Genomic DNA, 16,072 nt, shown 5'->3' on the forward strand with positions numbered 1-16,072 from the left:
ATCTCTTAAGATGTCACTGTTGGGTTTCTAAGGCCATACTCCTAAATTACTCCTAAATTTCTATCTTGTTCAAAGAGAAGATATAAAACAAAGTTCTGAGCTAATCGACCTTAGTGTTCTCCTTTTTACAAATAAGAATCGATAAAGAATCGAATCGTTAAACAGAATCGAAAATGGAATCGGAATCGTTAAAATCTTATCAATACCCATCCCTAATTAGAACGTATGTTGCTAACTACAAACGGTCCATTGGAGTGAACGGAGCTCTGCAGCGAAGCGGCGCGTTCACAGTTTCGGCACTTCTCGGGTGTTTGCGTCACCGACTCGGGCCACAGCGCCTCCATTTTGATTTCACTTGCATGGTAGCTTGTGTGCAGTGTCGGAATAAACGGGAGAAAAACAGGAGCAAACACGGAGGCGCCGAGATTATTACAGAAATGGACGGGTAATATTAAATCAGTGAAGCTAACTACACGGCATTTCACACATATTACGGCAGCAGAGCTGTAACTATGTGATAACGTCATTTTATGAGAGAGCTACGGGGGAAATGGGAATGTTGTGTTAGCGGGTTTCCATAGCGCCGCATTTTTCTTTGCTATTTAGGAACGGCTTAATGTTAGCATGCTTTTCTAACTTAGCACCGAGTCGCTGTTTTTCTTATGAACTGTTCTAGTTGTTATTTAAAAGCCTCTCATATAAAGCGACGCTTTCAGGGAAAAATGCTTCTTTTTTTTCCTAAGTTGTACTTGACAGTAGCTTGCTACCGGCTCGGCTAATAAAGTTTAGCAAACCGTTATGCTAACTACATGCTACACTACCACTGCTCCTTTGTGTAGCACCTGACTGCGTTTAAATAACCAGTGTATGTAAAAGGTAAAGAGAGTGAAACGTGCCCTTACTTTAAATCAGTATTCCTAACTTCCGATTAAAAACATCCTATTTTGTGGAGTTTTACGGTTAAAGCATAGAAACAGTTAAGCTATGCCTCCTGTTGATATCAAACTTAAACTTGACGTATCACGTTGAGTTGAGTTACTAGTATTACAAGTGTACTACAGTGTGTCATTTATAGTATCTGTTCATTGGGGTCGAAGCGAGAATAACGTGAACGTTAATTAAAGATGTTATGAATCATAAGTGAGCTCATGGGGAGGCGGGTGGATGGAAAGGCAGTAGGTCATGTAGGCGTAGAATACACGATTTACTTATCAGCACAGAAAAGGAAATAGACTGCATGTATAAGCGGCTGTAATAACATTCATAAAGGGTCCATGTATTCAGTCCGTGCACAGTGTGGAGTTAAGAAGCAGCTTTGGTTCTATGTGTTATGGACTGGAGTGTCATGAGAATACGCTGACATCTACTCATATCTAGTGCTGTTTTGTATGTTTCTGTTTTATGTTGTTCTGATGTTTTAAATCCCTTAATTGTGAAAACAAAATTATTTCTTTCAGCATCAGTGATGTTGCAGTTGGTGTAAAGGTGAGTTTCTTTACATGTGTGCATACTTAAACATGCAGAACACTTTTCCCTTCCCGCTGTCACCAAAGCGCTTGCTCATAGAGGGTCATATGATTGTTGGGTTTCTCTCTGTGTGCATTACTGTAGGGTCTATCTTACAATATAAAGCACTTTGAGGCGACTGCTGTTGTGATTTGGTGCTGTATAGGGCTGGGCGATATGGCCTAAAATCAATATCACGATAAATTGAGCAGTTAACCTCGATAACGATAAATGGACGATAACCACCCCAAGTGCCAAAAAAACAAACGTTTTTTGTTTTTTTTTTTGTTTGATGGGGCTGTGGCAGGCAGCATAGTTCCTCCAGTTATTTTGATAATATTATTCCCCCTAGACCTATTCATTGCAATTATATTATTACCACTTTAAAGGACTGTAAAATGTCACTGAAAATAAATGAAGACAATAGTAGTAAGTACTTTTAGTGGTTAAGATTTATTAACTGAACAAAATAAAAAGTGTAGGATACAATATGTAACCATGCTCTCTAAAAAATGTGTATCCTTTGTAAACAAAATAGTTTAATAATAAATATGTTTCACATTGGCTATTCACAAAGTAAACAATGATTGTGCAAATGTAATGCCATCATGGACAAAGGCCTATCTCTGCTAAGGCCTTGAGGTAATATAACTTGTAAACAAATAATGTCACAAACACAAATGTCAATTGAACACAGAAAAAACTATAATAAATACTAAGCACTGCCATGTGACTAGTGAAAACTACAAACTCTTAAACAAAAACATTAAATAGTGCTGTTTGCAAAAAACTTCAATAGAACACTGATAGTTAAAATTAGGCAGGGCTTGAACATTTTTTGTTAACAAGCGTCTCCTCTTCCTCCTCCACCAGCTCTACCTCCGTCGCTGCTGCTTCAACATTTAAATCGTCCTCCATTTGTTCACCCGTGTCTCGTCTTGTTACAGGTAGTAGAGTCTTAAAGGGACATGAACATCGCCAACCTGCACATTCTTTTTTTTTTTAAATACCGAATTTACCGACATGGGCAAAATGACGTCGATGAGAGTCATAAATTTCGGTAACGATAAATTTTTGATATATCGGCCAGCTCTAGTGCTGTATAAATAAACTGAACTGAAAACAAGTAACGCAGCACTTTACTTAATCCTCCTGGGAGTAATTAACAGGTAGAAACAGACTCCTGTTCTCTACAAGAACCGGCTCTCGGTTCCAATCCCTAGATGGGGGTATATAAAACTTGGAGACCACCAAAAATAAAGCAGGTGGTCTTTTGTTTGTTTTTGTCTGTGTGTGTGCTGCATTAGCGTAGCTCCAAGGTGTAGTGGTTAATAAGTTTGCTTGACAAGTGAAAGGTTGTTGGTTCAAACTCAGGCAGGGCATCTGGTGTTAAACTGCCCAATCAAAGAGGTGACGCTACTTGCTGTGGTGACCCCTTATGGCAAGGAAGAAGCTGCATTAGTAATGACTGTTGTATGTATACTGTTTCCTAAGAGCATGCTGTTTGAGCTTAATATTACATTTTCTTAGGAATAGAACTTTTATCCTGCAGTATTGAACTAACCACTAATCATCCACAACCTGTAGATGATGTTTAATTCAGGGAATGATGGAGTCCATTCATAAACATGAATAAGTGTTAATGTTGTTTTCTATTTAAATTCTGAATAATCATATCTGAAGCTCTGTGTTGCAAGAAAGAAAAATATGTGTGTGACTTATTTGCTATCGGTTAACAGATGGATTCATGTGCTTTGACTATTAAACAAGTTCCACTTGAAAACATCCGTGTTTTAATCTGACATGTGCCTCCCAGTTATTGTGTCAGTGTGTTTATTCAGACTGAGGATAAGAATGGGTGAACCTGAAACCTTATATTCCTTATATTGCTCCAGTAAATATGCATGTGGAAAAGTTACTCCACATTTCACACTTGTTTGCTCGTGAATGCGTTTAGCTGCTCCGGGCAGCTAATCTTATTTGTTGAGTGCCAGGTACATTAAGGTGTGTAAAGGCTGAACTGCCAGATTGTTCTGATAGTGTGCTCCTGGGAAATGAGTTTATCTCATCAGTATTTCAGTGTCTGAGGCAAAGACCAGTGGGCTTCCAGCTGTTAGAAGACCCATTACTCCTACCCTGTTGGCTGTGACACTTGTGTGCTCACCATTTTGGCCTTACTCGGGCTACTTTTCCCCTTTGAATTTATCTGTACCATGTTTCTGTAGCTGAGCCTGCAAGTGACAGAAGAACAAACAGTTCAAATTCGGCGACACCTCCACAAGGAGGTGGGATATGAAACTATTAGAAAGTTGTGTGTGAGATGGGTCCCTAGCTATGTTGGTTGCCACCCCATCAGTCAGGGTTTAAGAGCAGAGGGTGCCTGGCAGTGCCAGCAGGCCTTCAGAGACCTTGTATAGCTCAGGGTGAGATGACACATCCCTACATCTTACTTTTAGCAATTTAAACTGACACAGGCAGAGGAGCGAAACCATTAGTGTGATGTTTTGTCTTCAAGGGCCTGTCAGGAAAGTCTTTTTCTCAGCAGTGCCTGATGCTGTTTTCTTTTCCTTCCACAGAGAGGATCGGATGAGCTGAGTATGTACAACAATTCCAACTCTGGCATGAGCAGTAACAGTGGTGAGTTCGTTCCAACCGCCCATGAACTCTGAGGGGATTGATGGAATTTGCATGCAGCCAGTCGATACAGCAGACCTAAGGATTAGGTGAAGTAGGCTGCATGAGTTTAGGTGGAGAGAGCTGTTTGGTGGGTAACATCACGCTCCTTAGTAGGAGGGCACCTACACACCATAGCCAGTGGCTGGAACAGACATGGAGGATATCCCTCCTCTCTGTTTAAATGTTATCATTCCATGCATGAAGGTTTTTCTGATGTTCTTCCACTTCCCACACCGCCCCTGTTGACTTTGTGACACGGCCTAAGCATATCTGCCAGCTTCCTTGTGCAGTTGAACTTCCCTGTATGCCAGCTTTCGATACTCTGATGGAGTTTCCTTGTTTCACAAGGATCTATCTGGACACAAGCTCAACTGTTCTTTTCCTCGCTGTACGCAGCCACACTTTCAGTCTCTGGAACAGCTCCAGTCCTGTCTTGGAACATTTGAACTGGGAAAAAGTTATTGAACAGGCTTACTGAAATGTATTTAATGCTATTTAATACTCAAGATGGCTCCTGTATGGAGAAACTAGTTACACGAGTGATTTTGGCCCAGTCTTCCACACGGACAGTCTTAAACTGAAGGATCTGTTGGCCCCTTCTAGGAACTCTGAGCTTTAGCTTCCATAGATTTTTCAGTTGGGTCTTCTTTGAAACAGTTGTACCTGCTGATTCCTGTCGCTCTCCACACTTCCTCCTTGGTTCTTGAACAACTCGTTGGATAATCCTTTTCACTCACTGCATTGCAGTTTTGTCTCCACAATTAAATCCATCACAAAAAATTAGCGCATTGTAATCGTCACAGTGCTGTGTGGATCCTAGCATACTTGCTGATGCAGGAAATGTTCTGTTTGTTTTTTTTAAGTTTGCCTCATTGTTTCTAATTCTCGACATTTGTTGACAGTAGCAGAAAATCACGAGCTTTACCTTTAAGATCCCAGTGTGTCATTGTAGTGCACCTTTCAGTTAATCAGCATTTCTCCTGAAATCTTAGATGGGGCTCCCAATGGCAGTGATAGTAAGAAGCTAAGGGTGGAGGAGGCCCTGCCGTCTCGTGTGATCCACATTAGGAAGCTGCCAAACGAGGCCTCAGAGACTGAGGTCATTGCCCTCGGCCTCCCCTTTGGCAAAGTAACCAATATTCTCACACTGAAGGGAAAGAATCAGGTAAGTGAATCAGGCTGTTTAGCATTTGTATAATTTCATCCAAAACAGTTGTTAGGCTCAATTTGAAAGCGCAGATAAATTCACACAGGACAAGCCATTCTTAGACACCAGCCTGTAAATGCATCTGACAATTGTTCCAAACGCAGTCGAACTGCAACATGTTGAATTTCATTATTAAAATAACCAAGTAAGAGTGAGTCAACAAATTCAGCTTTTTCTTTCTTTCTTCTTTTGCCTTCTCTTCTAACGTTCAGGCGTTTTTGGAGATGGGGACAGAGGAGGCAGCTGTCACTATGGTTAACTACTACTCCAAAGTAACTCCCCTTATCCGTAACATCCAAGTGTTTATTCAGTACTCCAATCACAAAGAACTCAAAACTGATGCTGCTAATCAGGTTAGTGGAAACTAACAGACTGATATGTTAGTTGTTGCACAGCTTCATGTTTTTAAAACGTGCTTTCAACTCGTGTGCCTCATCACTGCTTGATTGCAAATGCATGCTGTTATTTGGCTGCATTAAATGCTTGGAAATATCTGGAATCATTACAAAAAAAACAACAGCCGTAGAAGGTGCCTGTTTGATATTTGCCATCTACATTAATAGCTGTGTGCTGTGCTTGTGTTCGGGTGTAGCGGACCCAGGCCGTGCTGCAAGCAGTGTCAGCAGCCCAGTCACCAGGGTCCGAGGTACAGGAGGTCCTGGCTGCAGTTTCCAGTCCTGTGCTGCGCATCATTATTGATAACATGTTCTACCCTGTAACGCTGGACGTACTGCAACAGGTAGGCAGCAGTTAACAAAGAGTATTTGCTGCTTGTGGCTGAACAAGAAACCTCCAGTTTCTTTGTCTTGACAGATTTTCTCCAAGTTTGGCACAGTCATGAAGATAATCACGTTCACCAAGAACAATCAGTTCCAGGCTCTTCTGCAGTTCAGCGATCCTGTCAGTGCACAGCAGGCCAAACTGGTATGGTCATGTTTTCTTGCATGTCTAATAGGATTGTCCCAGTACTAGATTTTCAAACTCTATATGAGTCTTAGGAAAATACTCTATATCATTTTTGACACCCCCCCCAATCCTGCAACAATATAAGTAAAGGTGATGAAGTCTTATCTTGAAAAACTTGGCCTGTTAATTTTCATCCAATATTCCTATTTATAAGTTATATTTAACAAAATAAGTGTTTAAGTTTCAGATTTTTTTTATTTTATCATATAAAAACCTGAGCGCTTACTGTCAAAAAGATTGTAAGTTACTGTGAAAGTAGAAAAGTTACTTTTTACTGTGTTGTCCACATCTGCTTTCAGCTTCCCTCAGTCTGCAGTTTTTCAGGCCGTCACCTCTGGTCCTCAGGCCTGAAAGCTCAGGCTGCCCTGCCTGCATTAGTTATCCATGCTCTGGACTCTGCAGAGTTCATCTAATAATCAGGCCCCATCTTATCTTAATGTCTCTCTTCCACAGCATGTCTTTATCCTGTCTTCCTTCTCTCACCCCAACCAATCACAGCAGATGGCCCCGCCCCTCCCTGAGCCTGGTTCTGCCGGAGGTTTCTTCCTGTTAAAAGGGAGTTTTTCCTTCCCACTGTTGCCAAAGTGCTTGCTCATAGGGGGTCATATGATTGTTGGGTTTTTCTCTGTATGTATTATCATAGGGTCTACTGTTGTTGTGATTATATAAATAAAATTTAATTGAATTGAATCTACAGTTCCCCCACAGCCAGCATGATCATGGATTTGTAATCTGTTCTGTCATGGCTCAGTATTCAGTCTGCTGTTCATCTTTTATCTAACCACAGTCCAGTAGCAGCTACGTTAATCATAAAATATGGCTAATGGTTAAATGGTCAATGTGCCAGACTCAGCGAAGCGGCGTCGTGCTGCTACCATCAATAATACAAATGGTGTAACGACCTTTTCAGTTCTTGAGCACAGATGTCATTTTCCTCCTCCTAGGCACTGGATGGCCAGAACATCTACAATTCCTGTTGCACACTCCGTATTGACTTCTCCAAGCTGGTCAACCTGAATGTGAAGTACAACAATGATAAGAGTCGCGACTACACCCGACCTGAGCTGCCAGCTGGTGATGGCCAGCCCAGTTTTGACCCCACAGTTGCCGTTGCTTTCAGCAAAGACTCCAGTTCTCTCCTCGGTAAGATCCCAGGTAGATCCCACTTTTATCTTTCCTCTTTTGAACTTGACGTTGTTTGTTCTCACTCTGCATTCTAAATCAGGTTGGTGTGACGGGAATTCACACGAGCATCTTCAACTTACATTTGTAAATATTACTTTTTCCCCTCCTTTTTAAAAACAAAAAAAAAAGGTAAATTATCAGATAAACTAAGTTCAGATTGATAACCACATGAACTAATTAAACTAACAACTAAAAAAAACAACTTTCTCTTTTGCACATAATTAACATAATCTGGTCCTTAGCAGCAGGCTAATGAGCTAAATACAGTCTAGATAAGGACCGGCTCTTATTCAGTGCTTTTCTGCTAGAAATGCTTTATAGACTGATGAACGACAGTACATGACATTTATTTAACATAAAATATACATAGAAGCAGGCCTGTCAAAAACTAAGCACACCCTTACTGCTTCCATAGGAATTGAGTGGTTAAGTAGCAGCTAGGTACTGTAATACACTTGGATGCACTTGATCGCAATTGATCATAAGATCACCTCTTTAAAAGTAAGCTGTTTCTTTGTTTGTTTTTCCTTTGCTGGTCAGTAGGATTCAGGTTTTTTGAATACAGTGGCAAGAAGAAAAGATATTAGGAAGGATCTTAAAGTGCCTGTTGTTCCTGCTGCGGATAACTCTACATCCTTTCAAAAGTGGATTCAAGCACCAGAAATATTTGTCTCTCTGGAACCATTAATTTGAAAAATCCGATTAGCCACTTACATTTTTAAATTGCTCACTCACTTCCCAGTCATACTTTGGAATTAGTCCCAGTATGTTTCACAAAATAAAATGAACATGGTTGACACTGAGGTGTCCCTCTTCTCATACTGACTTTGTCATTTTCTCTGTGGAGGTTGAGCAGAGCAAGGGTGTATCTAATACACAAAATAAAAAGCTCGTCTGTTTAACCCTTTAAAGCCGGTCGGAGCGGGCACGCTCCGTTTTGCATAACTTTTTTAAAATCCCGGTAGCTCTGCAACCACTTAAGCTAGCGCAATAATCTTTTTTGCATATGAAACCAGAGGAGTTGTACTTACATCTTATGCCATCAGCTTGTCCTCGGTCACAGTTTCCTTCCACATAAAGCTTTGCAAAAACTGCATAAAAAGCACTTGCAGCAACAAAAACATAATATTCCAGAAACACGCTTTGCCGATCCGATCAGCTGTTCATAACACTTCCTACGTTGGAATAGACGTCAGCGCGAACTTTTGCATGTCCACCATGACCTGCCCGAAACCGGAAGTGACGTCATTTTCGCGGGAATGTAGTTTTTTACCATCAGGGCCCTCATGAGCCTATGCTGGTGTTTTTAAAAGTTATGTTTGACTTTATGACTTGTGTCATTTCTGGGATGCTGAGGACTCATATTGCACTGCTGGAAATAGTTTATTTTGATGCATATGCTACTTTTTTTTGCAAATTTGCATCATAGGATTGTTTTTTTGTTTTTCCTGCAGTATATGAAAATTGGTGTATTTCAAAAATAAAACTATGAAGACACTTAAAATAAATTTCCTGTGGTGGGAAACTAGTTTGTGCAACTTTTTTGTATTTGCAGTTTTGAGGGATGAGCCTCTTAAATTTCTCTAACTAGAAATATATGTTTAAAAAAACAAAAGACGATTTTCAAATTCTTTGTAGTTTATTGCACTTTTTTGCAATTTCTGTAGTTACTATGGACTTAATGCAGACATATTATTAGAATTTGGGCTATAATGGTTGTATTGATGTATAGCAACTTGAAATGCTCCCAAAAATGGCTCCACAACATGTAAAAATATAATATAAGCTCTGGCGGACTTGGCTCTATGGTAGGTCTTAAAGGGTTAATTTAAACCCCCAAATCTGTGTAATTGCAGAAATGTGTCTGGTTTCAAATATTGCACATGCACATTTCTGTGCAGGTAAGACCACAGATTCAGGTTTGCATCCACACGGTGTCAGCTTCTGACAGTTTCTGCAGTAGGTAAAAGCTTGGTTTTGCACCAGTCACATTTCTTGGACCGTCACCACCACAACATGAGACTTGGTACCACTGACTGACTCGGTTCCCTTATTTAGACTTAAACCAATTGATGAAGTTTCTTCGTGTGTACGTGAGTTAGTGCCCTTTCTTAAATCTTGCCGTATAGTCTAATGTACATAGCTTATCATACCATCTACATATTGTCTCTTCCTCACGTCTTGTACCAGCTGTGTGAGGTCACAATGAAGGTAGGGGAGGGGCTGATCGCATTAAGAGATTTGATTGGGTAGTACAGTGTCTAAATGAAAGAATGGGCTGCTGTCAGTGTTCGTACAGCTGGTGCAACAGCTCTTCAGGCCGGTCCATTGGCCCGTTATGCCAGATTACCAGTCCAATTCTAAATTGCCCACAGTCTGAATGGTTGTTTGGTTCTCTGTGTTAGCTCTGCGACAGACTGGTGACCTGTGTAAGGTGTACCCTTCCTTTCGCCCTATGGTAACTGGGATAGACTCCTCCTCCTCTGCGGTCATGATGAGGATAAGCAAAAGAGAATAAATGGCGTAGTGGAGTTTTCACCTAGGAGGTAATCCTGAGAGTTGTTGACCCACCCTCTCATCATGGGAGTCATTAAGGTGTCATGGGTCAAGTTGTGAGTGTGTGTTGAATTACCGTAAAGGAAACTCAAAATAGAACGTTAACTACCGTAGGTAATGTTTGTAACGCTATAAGTAAGTTGTTCCATCTATTCAATATAACCTCTGTCTTGTGTCAGGGTCTAATAGAGATTGACAGACCACGTGACTTTCGCGCATTGCATGCAAATCAAATCAAATCACTTTTATTGTCACATCACATGTGCAGGCACACTGGCACAGCACATGCGAGTGAAATTCTTGTGTGCGAGCCCCACAAGCAACAGAGATGTGCAAACACAACAACACAAACGAGCAAAATACAAGAATGGCCAACCTGAAACTAATAAATATATGTACAATATATAATAGTGTATGCATTTCTGGATGTGTATACTAAATATTTTCCTACGTGTGTGTGTGTGTGTGTGTGTGTGTGTGTGTGTGTGTGTGTGTACACATTTTTACAAATTAAATAGTAAAAAAAAAAAAATAATAAAATATATAAAATATACAGAGTTGAATATGTGCAAAACAAGTGGCATTTATATACAGTGTGGAGTGCATAATGTTAAAGTTCCAGTAGTGAAGCTGAGGTGTCTATGACGTGTTCAGCAGTCTGATGGCCTGGTGGAAGAAGCTGTCTCTCAGTCTGCTGGTACGGGACCGGATGCTGCAGAACCTCCTTCCTGATGGAAGCAGTCTGAACAGTTTATGGCTGGGGTGACTGGAGTCCTTGATGATCCTCCCCGCTTTCCTCAGGCACCGCTTCCTGTAGATGTCTTGGAGGGAGGGAAGCTCACCTCCAATTATCCGTTCAGAGCACTGCACTACTCGCTGGAGAGCTTTGCAGTTGTAGGCGGTGCTGTTGCCATACCAGGTGGTGATGCATCCAGTGAGGATGCTCTCAATGGCACAGTGATAGAAGGTCCTGAGGATGCGGGGGCTCATGCCGAATCTTTTCAGTCTCCTGAGAAAGAAGAGGCGCTGCTGCGCCTTCTTCACTGTTTTGTTTATGTGTACTGACCACGTAAGATCCTCAGCCAGATGTATTTAGTATTTAGTATTTATTTATTTATTGTCATTGTCAAGAACAATGAAATTGCGTTTGGGGCTTCCATACAACCCAAAAAAAAGAAGAAAATAATAAATACCCCTTAAAACCCAAGTGTACATATTTAACCCAGTGTGACTCCAATGCAATAAGACAATCCTTAGCAATAATGTTCGTAGAAATTCAGACAAAGACCTGAGAAACATGACATGTATTCCAAGGAACCGGAAGCTGCTCACTCTCTCCACAGCAGCGCCGTTGATGGTGATGGGGGTGTGTACTTCTCTGCACCTCCGGAAGTCCACTATCAACTCCTTTGTCTTTGCGACGTTGAGGGTGAGATGGTTGTCTTGACACCAGTGGGTCAGGGCGCTGACCTCCTCCCTGTAAGCCGTCTCATCACCATTGGTGATAAGACCCACCACTGTAGTGTCGTCCGCAAACTTCACAATGATGTTGGAGCTGTTAGTGGCTGTGCAGTCGTAGGTGTAGAGTGAGTACAGGAGAGGGCTCAGTACACACCCCTGTGGAGCACCAGTGTTCAGTGTGATGGGGGATGAGGTGATGCTGCCCAGTCTGACCACTTGGCGTCTGTCAGACAGGAAGCTAAGGATCCAGCTGCAGAGGGAGCTGCTCAGTCCTAGATCCTGCAGTTTCCTGTCCAGCTTCGAGGGAACGATGGTATTGAATGCTGAGCTGTAATCTACAAACAGCATCCTCACATACGTGTCTCTCTTCTCCAGGTGTGACAGGGCAGTGTGTAGTGTCAGGGCTATGGCATCATCAGTGGACCTGTTGTGGCGGTATGCAAACTGTAGAGGGTCCAGTGAGTCGGGTAGTGCAGAGCAGATGAAGTCCCTGACCAGCTTCTCGAAGCATTTGCTTACGATGGGGGTCAGGGCTACAGGTCGCCAGTCGTTCAATGAGGAGATGGTGGAGGATTTGGGTACAGGGACGATGGTGGCCATTTTGAAGCAGGCTGGGACTATAGACAGAGAGAGGGAAAGGTTGAAGATGTGCGTGAACACTCCAGCCAGCTGAGCCGCGCATGACCTGAGGACGCGGCCGGGAATCCCGTCGGGACCAGTAGCTTTGCGTGCGTTCACCTTCCTGAAGCACTTCCGCACATCCTCCTCAGACGCAGTGTGCGCACTGACGTCATCCGCGGTGCGCACACTGTCCGGTCTCATGGTGTTCGCTGTGTCGAATCTAGCGTAGAATACGTTTAGATCCTCACACAGAGAGGCCGTGGTCTGCGGTGTGCTGGTTTTCCCTCTAAAGTCTGTGATCGTGTTTAGTCCCTGCCACATACTCCGAGGGTTGTCAAACTGTTGCTCCACCCTGTCCCTGTACTCACGTTTGGCTGCTTTGATCGTCTTCCGGAGTTGGTAATGTGCGTGTTTGTAGTCCGATGTGTTCGCGGAGGCAAAGGCGGTGTTCCGTGCCGCGCGAACATCTCCGTTAATCCAGGGTTTTTGATTTGGGAAGGATTTAACTGTTCTGGATGGGACGACATCTTCCACGCATTTCCTGATAAATCCACAGACTGAGTCTGTGTATTCATCAATGTCTCTGGCGGCCACGTGAAACATTTCCCAGTCCGCGTGATCAAAACAGTCCCGCAGCGCAGACTCCGATTGGTCCGTCCAACAGTGCACCGCCCTCCGGGTTGGAGCTTCCTGTTTCAGCTTCTGCCTGTAGGCGGGCAGGAGCAGGATGGAGCAGTGATCTGATTGGCCGAATGGGGCGCGGGGGAGGGCTTTGTACGCATCCCGGAAAGAGGTGTAACAGTGGTCGAGTAGCCGGTTTCCACGTGTGTTGAAAAGGATGTGTTGATGGAGTTTTGGTGAGACTTTCTTCAGGTTTCCCTTATTAAAGTCTCCGGCTGTGATAAACGCTGCCTCTGGGTGTGCGGTTTCCTCGCTGCTGATCGCGCTGTACAGTTCCCTGAGTGCTCGGTCAGTGTCGGCTTGTGGGGGAATGTAAACAGCTGTAATAATCACTGCTGTAAATTCCCTTGGTAGCCAGAATGGCCGGCACTTAATCATCAGGTACTCCAGGTCCGGTGAGCAGAAGGATTTGACCGGGTGCACGTTCGCATAATCACACCAGCTGTTGTTGATCATGAAACACACACCACCGCCTCTGCTTTTCCCAGTAAGCTCCTGTGACCTGTCCGCGCGGTGCACAGAGAACCCCGGCAGTTGTATTGCGGAGTCCGGTACCTTGTCCGATAGCCAGGTTTCTGTGAGGCAGATCACGCAGCAGTCCCGCATCTCTCGCTGGAATGAGATCCGTGCCCGAAGCTCGCACAGCTTGTTCTCCAGAGACTGCACATTAGCCAGTAATAAACTGGGTAACGGTGGTCTGTAAGTGCGCCGTCTCAGTCGAACCAGAACGCCAGATCTTCTCCCTCTGCGTCGGCGTTTGCGGCCTCCAGGGCCAGAGAACAAAGGCGTCTCAGGTGAGATGAATGGGGGGTCTGCAAATGGAGCGTCCGTGTTGCAAAACTTGAACTCCGGAAAGTTATAAGAAAGACCGTCTTTTATGTCCAGTAAGGTTTGTCGGTCGTACACAAGGAGACAAGTGCTGCTCGTGAAAAAATAAAGGAAAAGTAAAATTAAACACAGAAGAAAGCCGTTGCTTGGGGGAGCTCGCGACGAGGCTGCCATACTCGGCGCCATCTTGTCTTATTGTCTTGTCTTGCAACGCAAGCATTTGCAGCACCGCAAAACGTTCATTCTTCGGTTCCAATAAATTCTTGCTCTTTCTTTGCCCCCCAAAATGTTATGTACAAAACGTGTACAATGCCGGTCCGTACAAAGACAGACTTGATGAAAAGTCAAAGAAAAGATACGAGGAAAAAAATCAAAGGAGTGAAAGTGTTAGATCCTTACGAGCACACAGAGGGACAAAAGACGTTAGCGTGCTGCCCAACTTCACCACGCTCATATTTATAATTATACGGTTCTTGGAGTGAGTGCATACACTCATGAAGTTTAGTAACTTCAGGTCACTGCAACAAGCCCAGGTACAGTTTACCGACGGATGGGTGCAGGACCTTGAAATGCACCGTGTAGAAAGTAAAGACCATCGTACATATCATAAGTTTACCAGTCTCACAAATCGTCTTCATAAATACACATTCGTTAACCGTTTATTAATATAACATTTGAGCTCAATGGTAATTAATTAGTAGTGGAAATAATTTCTGGTAGCATCACAGAAATGTAGCAGTGACAATAATACTGTATGCTGTAATCGTACTGGGCAATTAGTGATACAAAACAACTGTTTTATCCTGTGAATAAAAGTATATGTTTTTGTCAGTGTACCATAATAACAGAAGCGAAACGCAATATTGAGTCAGGACAATTCACTATTTATGCACAATAAATTGTTCAGCGCCAGACTTGCTTGTAACCTATATCACCAATTATGTTAAGAAAAATGACGCATTAACTACAACAGCAGACTGACCTTTGTGGGAATGCTTGGAGCAGACTAACCTGTGAGCTGGAGGGTTCTGGGACGTTATATTTGGTCTTTGAATGGCTGCAATCCAGTCGCGTCTTTGTTACTTCGGAAACACGGCTCGAACAATTTCTCTTCAACGACGTAATCCGATAACAACCGATCTCTTTACCCGTCGGCTTCCCGTGGCTGTCATGTGACTGGCTATTGCAGTTAATAATACAACAGCTTCTTGACATTTTTGTGTTTCTTTTTATCGCTGTGTAACTGATTTCAATTGAAAGCCTGCGTGCGCTAGTACCTCTTGCCACGAGTTCCCAGAATCCTTTGCGGTTTTACCCCTGAATGACGTCACATTTTCAATCTCTATGTAGAACAACAGTCTGTGATCTGCCCTCAGTTTGATTGGCTCCAAAGCTGAACTGTGTCCCTGGTTATTGGTGCGAAATCACAGCTTCTAAACGCCACTGGTAGGAGTTGGTTGGGTGAAACAAAAACTACTATTCCTACAACTACATGTCCACATTCTTATTTTGAGATTATTTTAAGAGGGTAACACCATTCACCTCGCATGTGATAGATACCCAGGAGGAAGAGAAACACAACCCAGTGTGTCTGGGCTGCATTACTGCATTTGTTACAGTTACTGTGATCATTTTTGGAAAACAATGATAAAGTGCATCCAGTGTATCAGACAGTAGAAAATGTCTTTGTGTATGGTACAAAGAAACAGTTTTGTGTGGTCAGACATGCAGGGTTTGAGAGGGTTGTACTGTGTTCTTCCCATGATGTATTGTCACCATCATCAACATCGTTAATGATTTTCCACTCCGTGATTGTCTGCTTCCCGTCAGGAGCTCTGAACCCTCTGAGTGCGGCGGCAGCTGCTGCTGCTGCAGCGGGCAGGGTGGCCCTCGCTGGGCAGACAGGCTCCAGTGGGGTCCTGCTGGTTAGCAACCTCAATGAAGAGGTTAGTAATACTGACACCAGTAACACCAGTAAAATGGAAAGTCTACAATTAAAACTCCACCGCTCCTACACACCACCTCCATTCATCTGTTCCTGTTTTTTCTGTTGCTCGCTGTGGGTCAGTTTTTCTATTTCCAGATTTGTTTTCTTGTGCTTGTCATTAAAGATGTGTATAAAAAAACTCATGTTTGACACTTGAATCTGTTAATCTTGATAATTTACTTTGCTTTTGTGTGAGACACACACAGACTGAACACACAGTTTGCTTTTCATGAACTTTCTAGTCTTAGAACTGCAGGAAAAACAAGGCTTCCTTTATGTAAGCTGTAGTTTCCCAAAGGTTCCTTTGATTGTATAATATTTGTTCGCATTCAGATAGCCTGTTGCCTATATGTGTTACCTCCTAACCAGCGTGTGTAGACATCATTTTCATTGTAATC

The 16,072-nt window shown here is 42.9% G+C and overlaps 1 protein-coding gene across 10 annotated transcripts in view; it reads left to right on the plus strand.

Annotated features, from left to right (window-relative positions):
* Window positions 1-265: 265 nt before the first annotated feature.
* Window positions 266-16,072, plus strand: part of LOC113028780 (polypyrimidine tract-binding protein 2-like) — a 35,978-nt gene continuing 20,171 nt past the window's right edge. The window contains exons 1-10 of one of the 10 annotated variants that reach the window (XM_080306285.1): window positions 323-445; window positions 1,458-1,485; window positions 2,380-2,566; window positions 4,083-4,143; window positions 5,175-5,347; window positions 5,602-5,742; window positions 5,982-6,128; window positions 6,203-6,313; window positions 7,300-7,510; window positions 15,518-15,633. In XM_080306285.1, coding sequence (XP_080162411.1) covers window positions 4,104-4,143; window positions 5,175-5,347; window positions 5,602-5,742; window positions 5,982-6,128; window positions 6,203-6,313; window positions 7,300-7,510; window positions 15,518-15,633 — 939 coding nt within the window. In that variant the 5' untranslated portion in view covers window positions 323-445; window positions 1,458-1,485; window positions 2,380-2,566; window positions 4,083-4,103. Of the gene's footprint in view, window positions 446-1,457; window positions 1,486-2,379; window positions 2,567-4,082; window positions 4,144-5,174; window positions 5,348-5,601; window positions 5,743-5,981; window positions 6,129-6,202; window positions 6,314-7,299; window positions 7,511-15,517; window positions 15,634-16,072 lie in introns of all 10 variants that reach the window. The other 9 variants (XM_080306284.1, XM_080306286.1, XM_080306282.1 and 6 more) reach the window with 9 other exon arrangements.

The sequence above is a fragment of the Astatotilapia calliptera genome, chromosome 9 (assembly GCF_964374335.1).
Source record: "Astatotilapia calliptera chromosome 9, fAstCal68.1, whole genome shotgun sequence".
Taxonomy (NCBI): Eukaryota; Metazoa; Chordata; class Actinopteri; order Cichliformes; family Cichlidae; genus Astatotilapia; species Astatotilapia calliptera.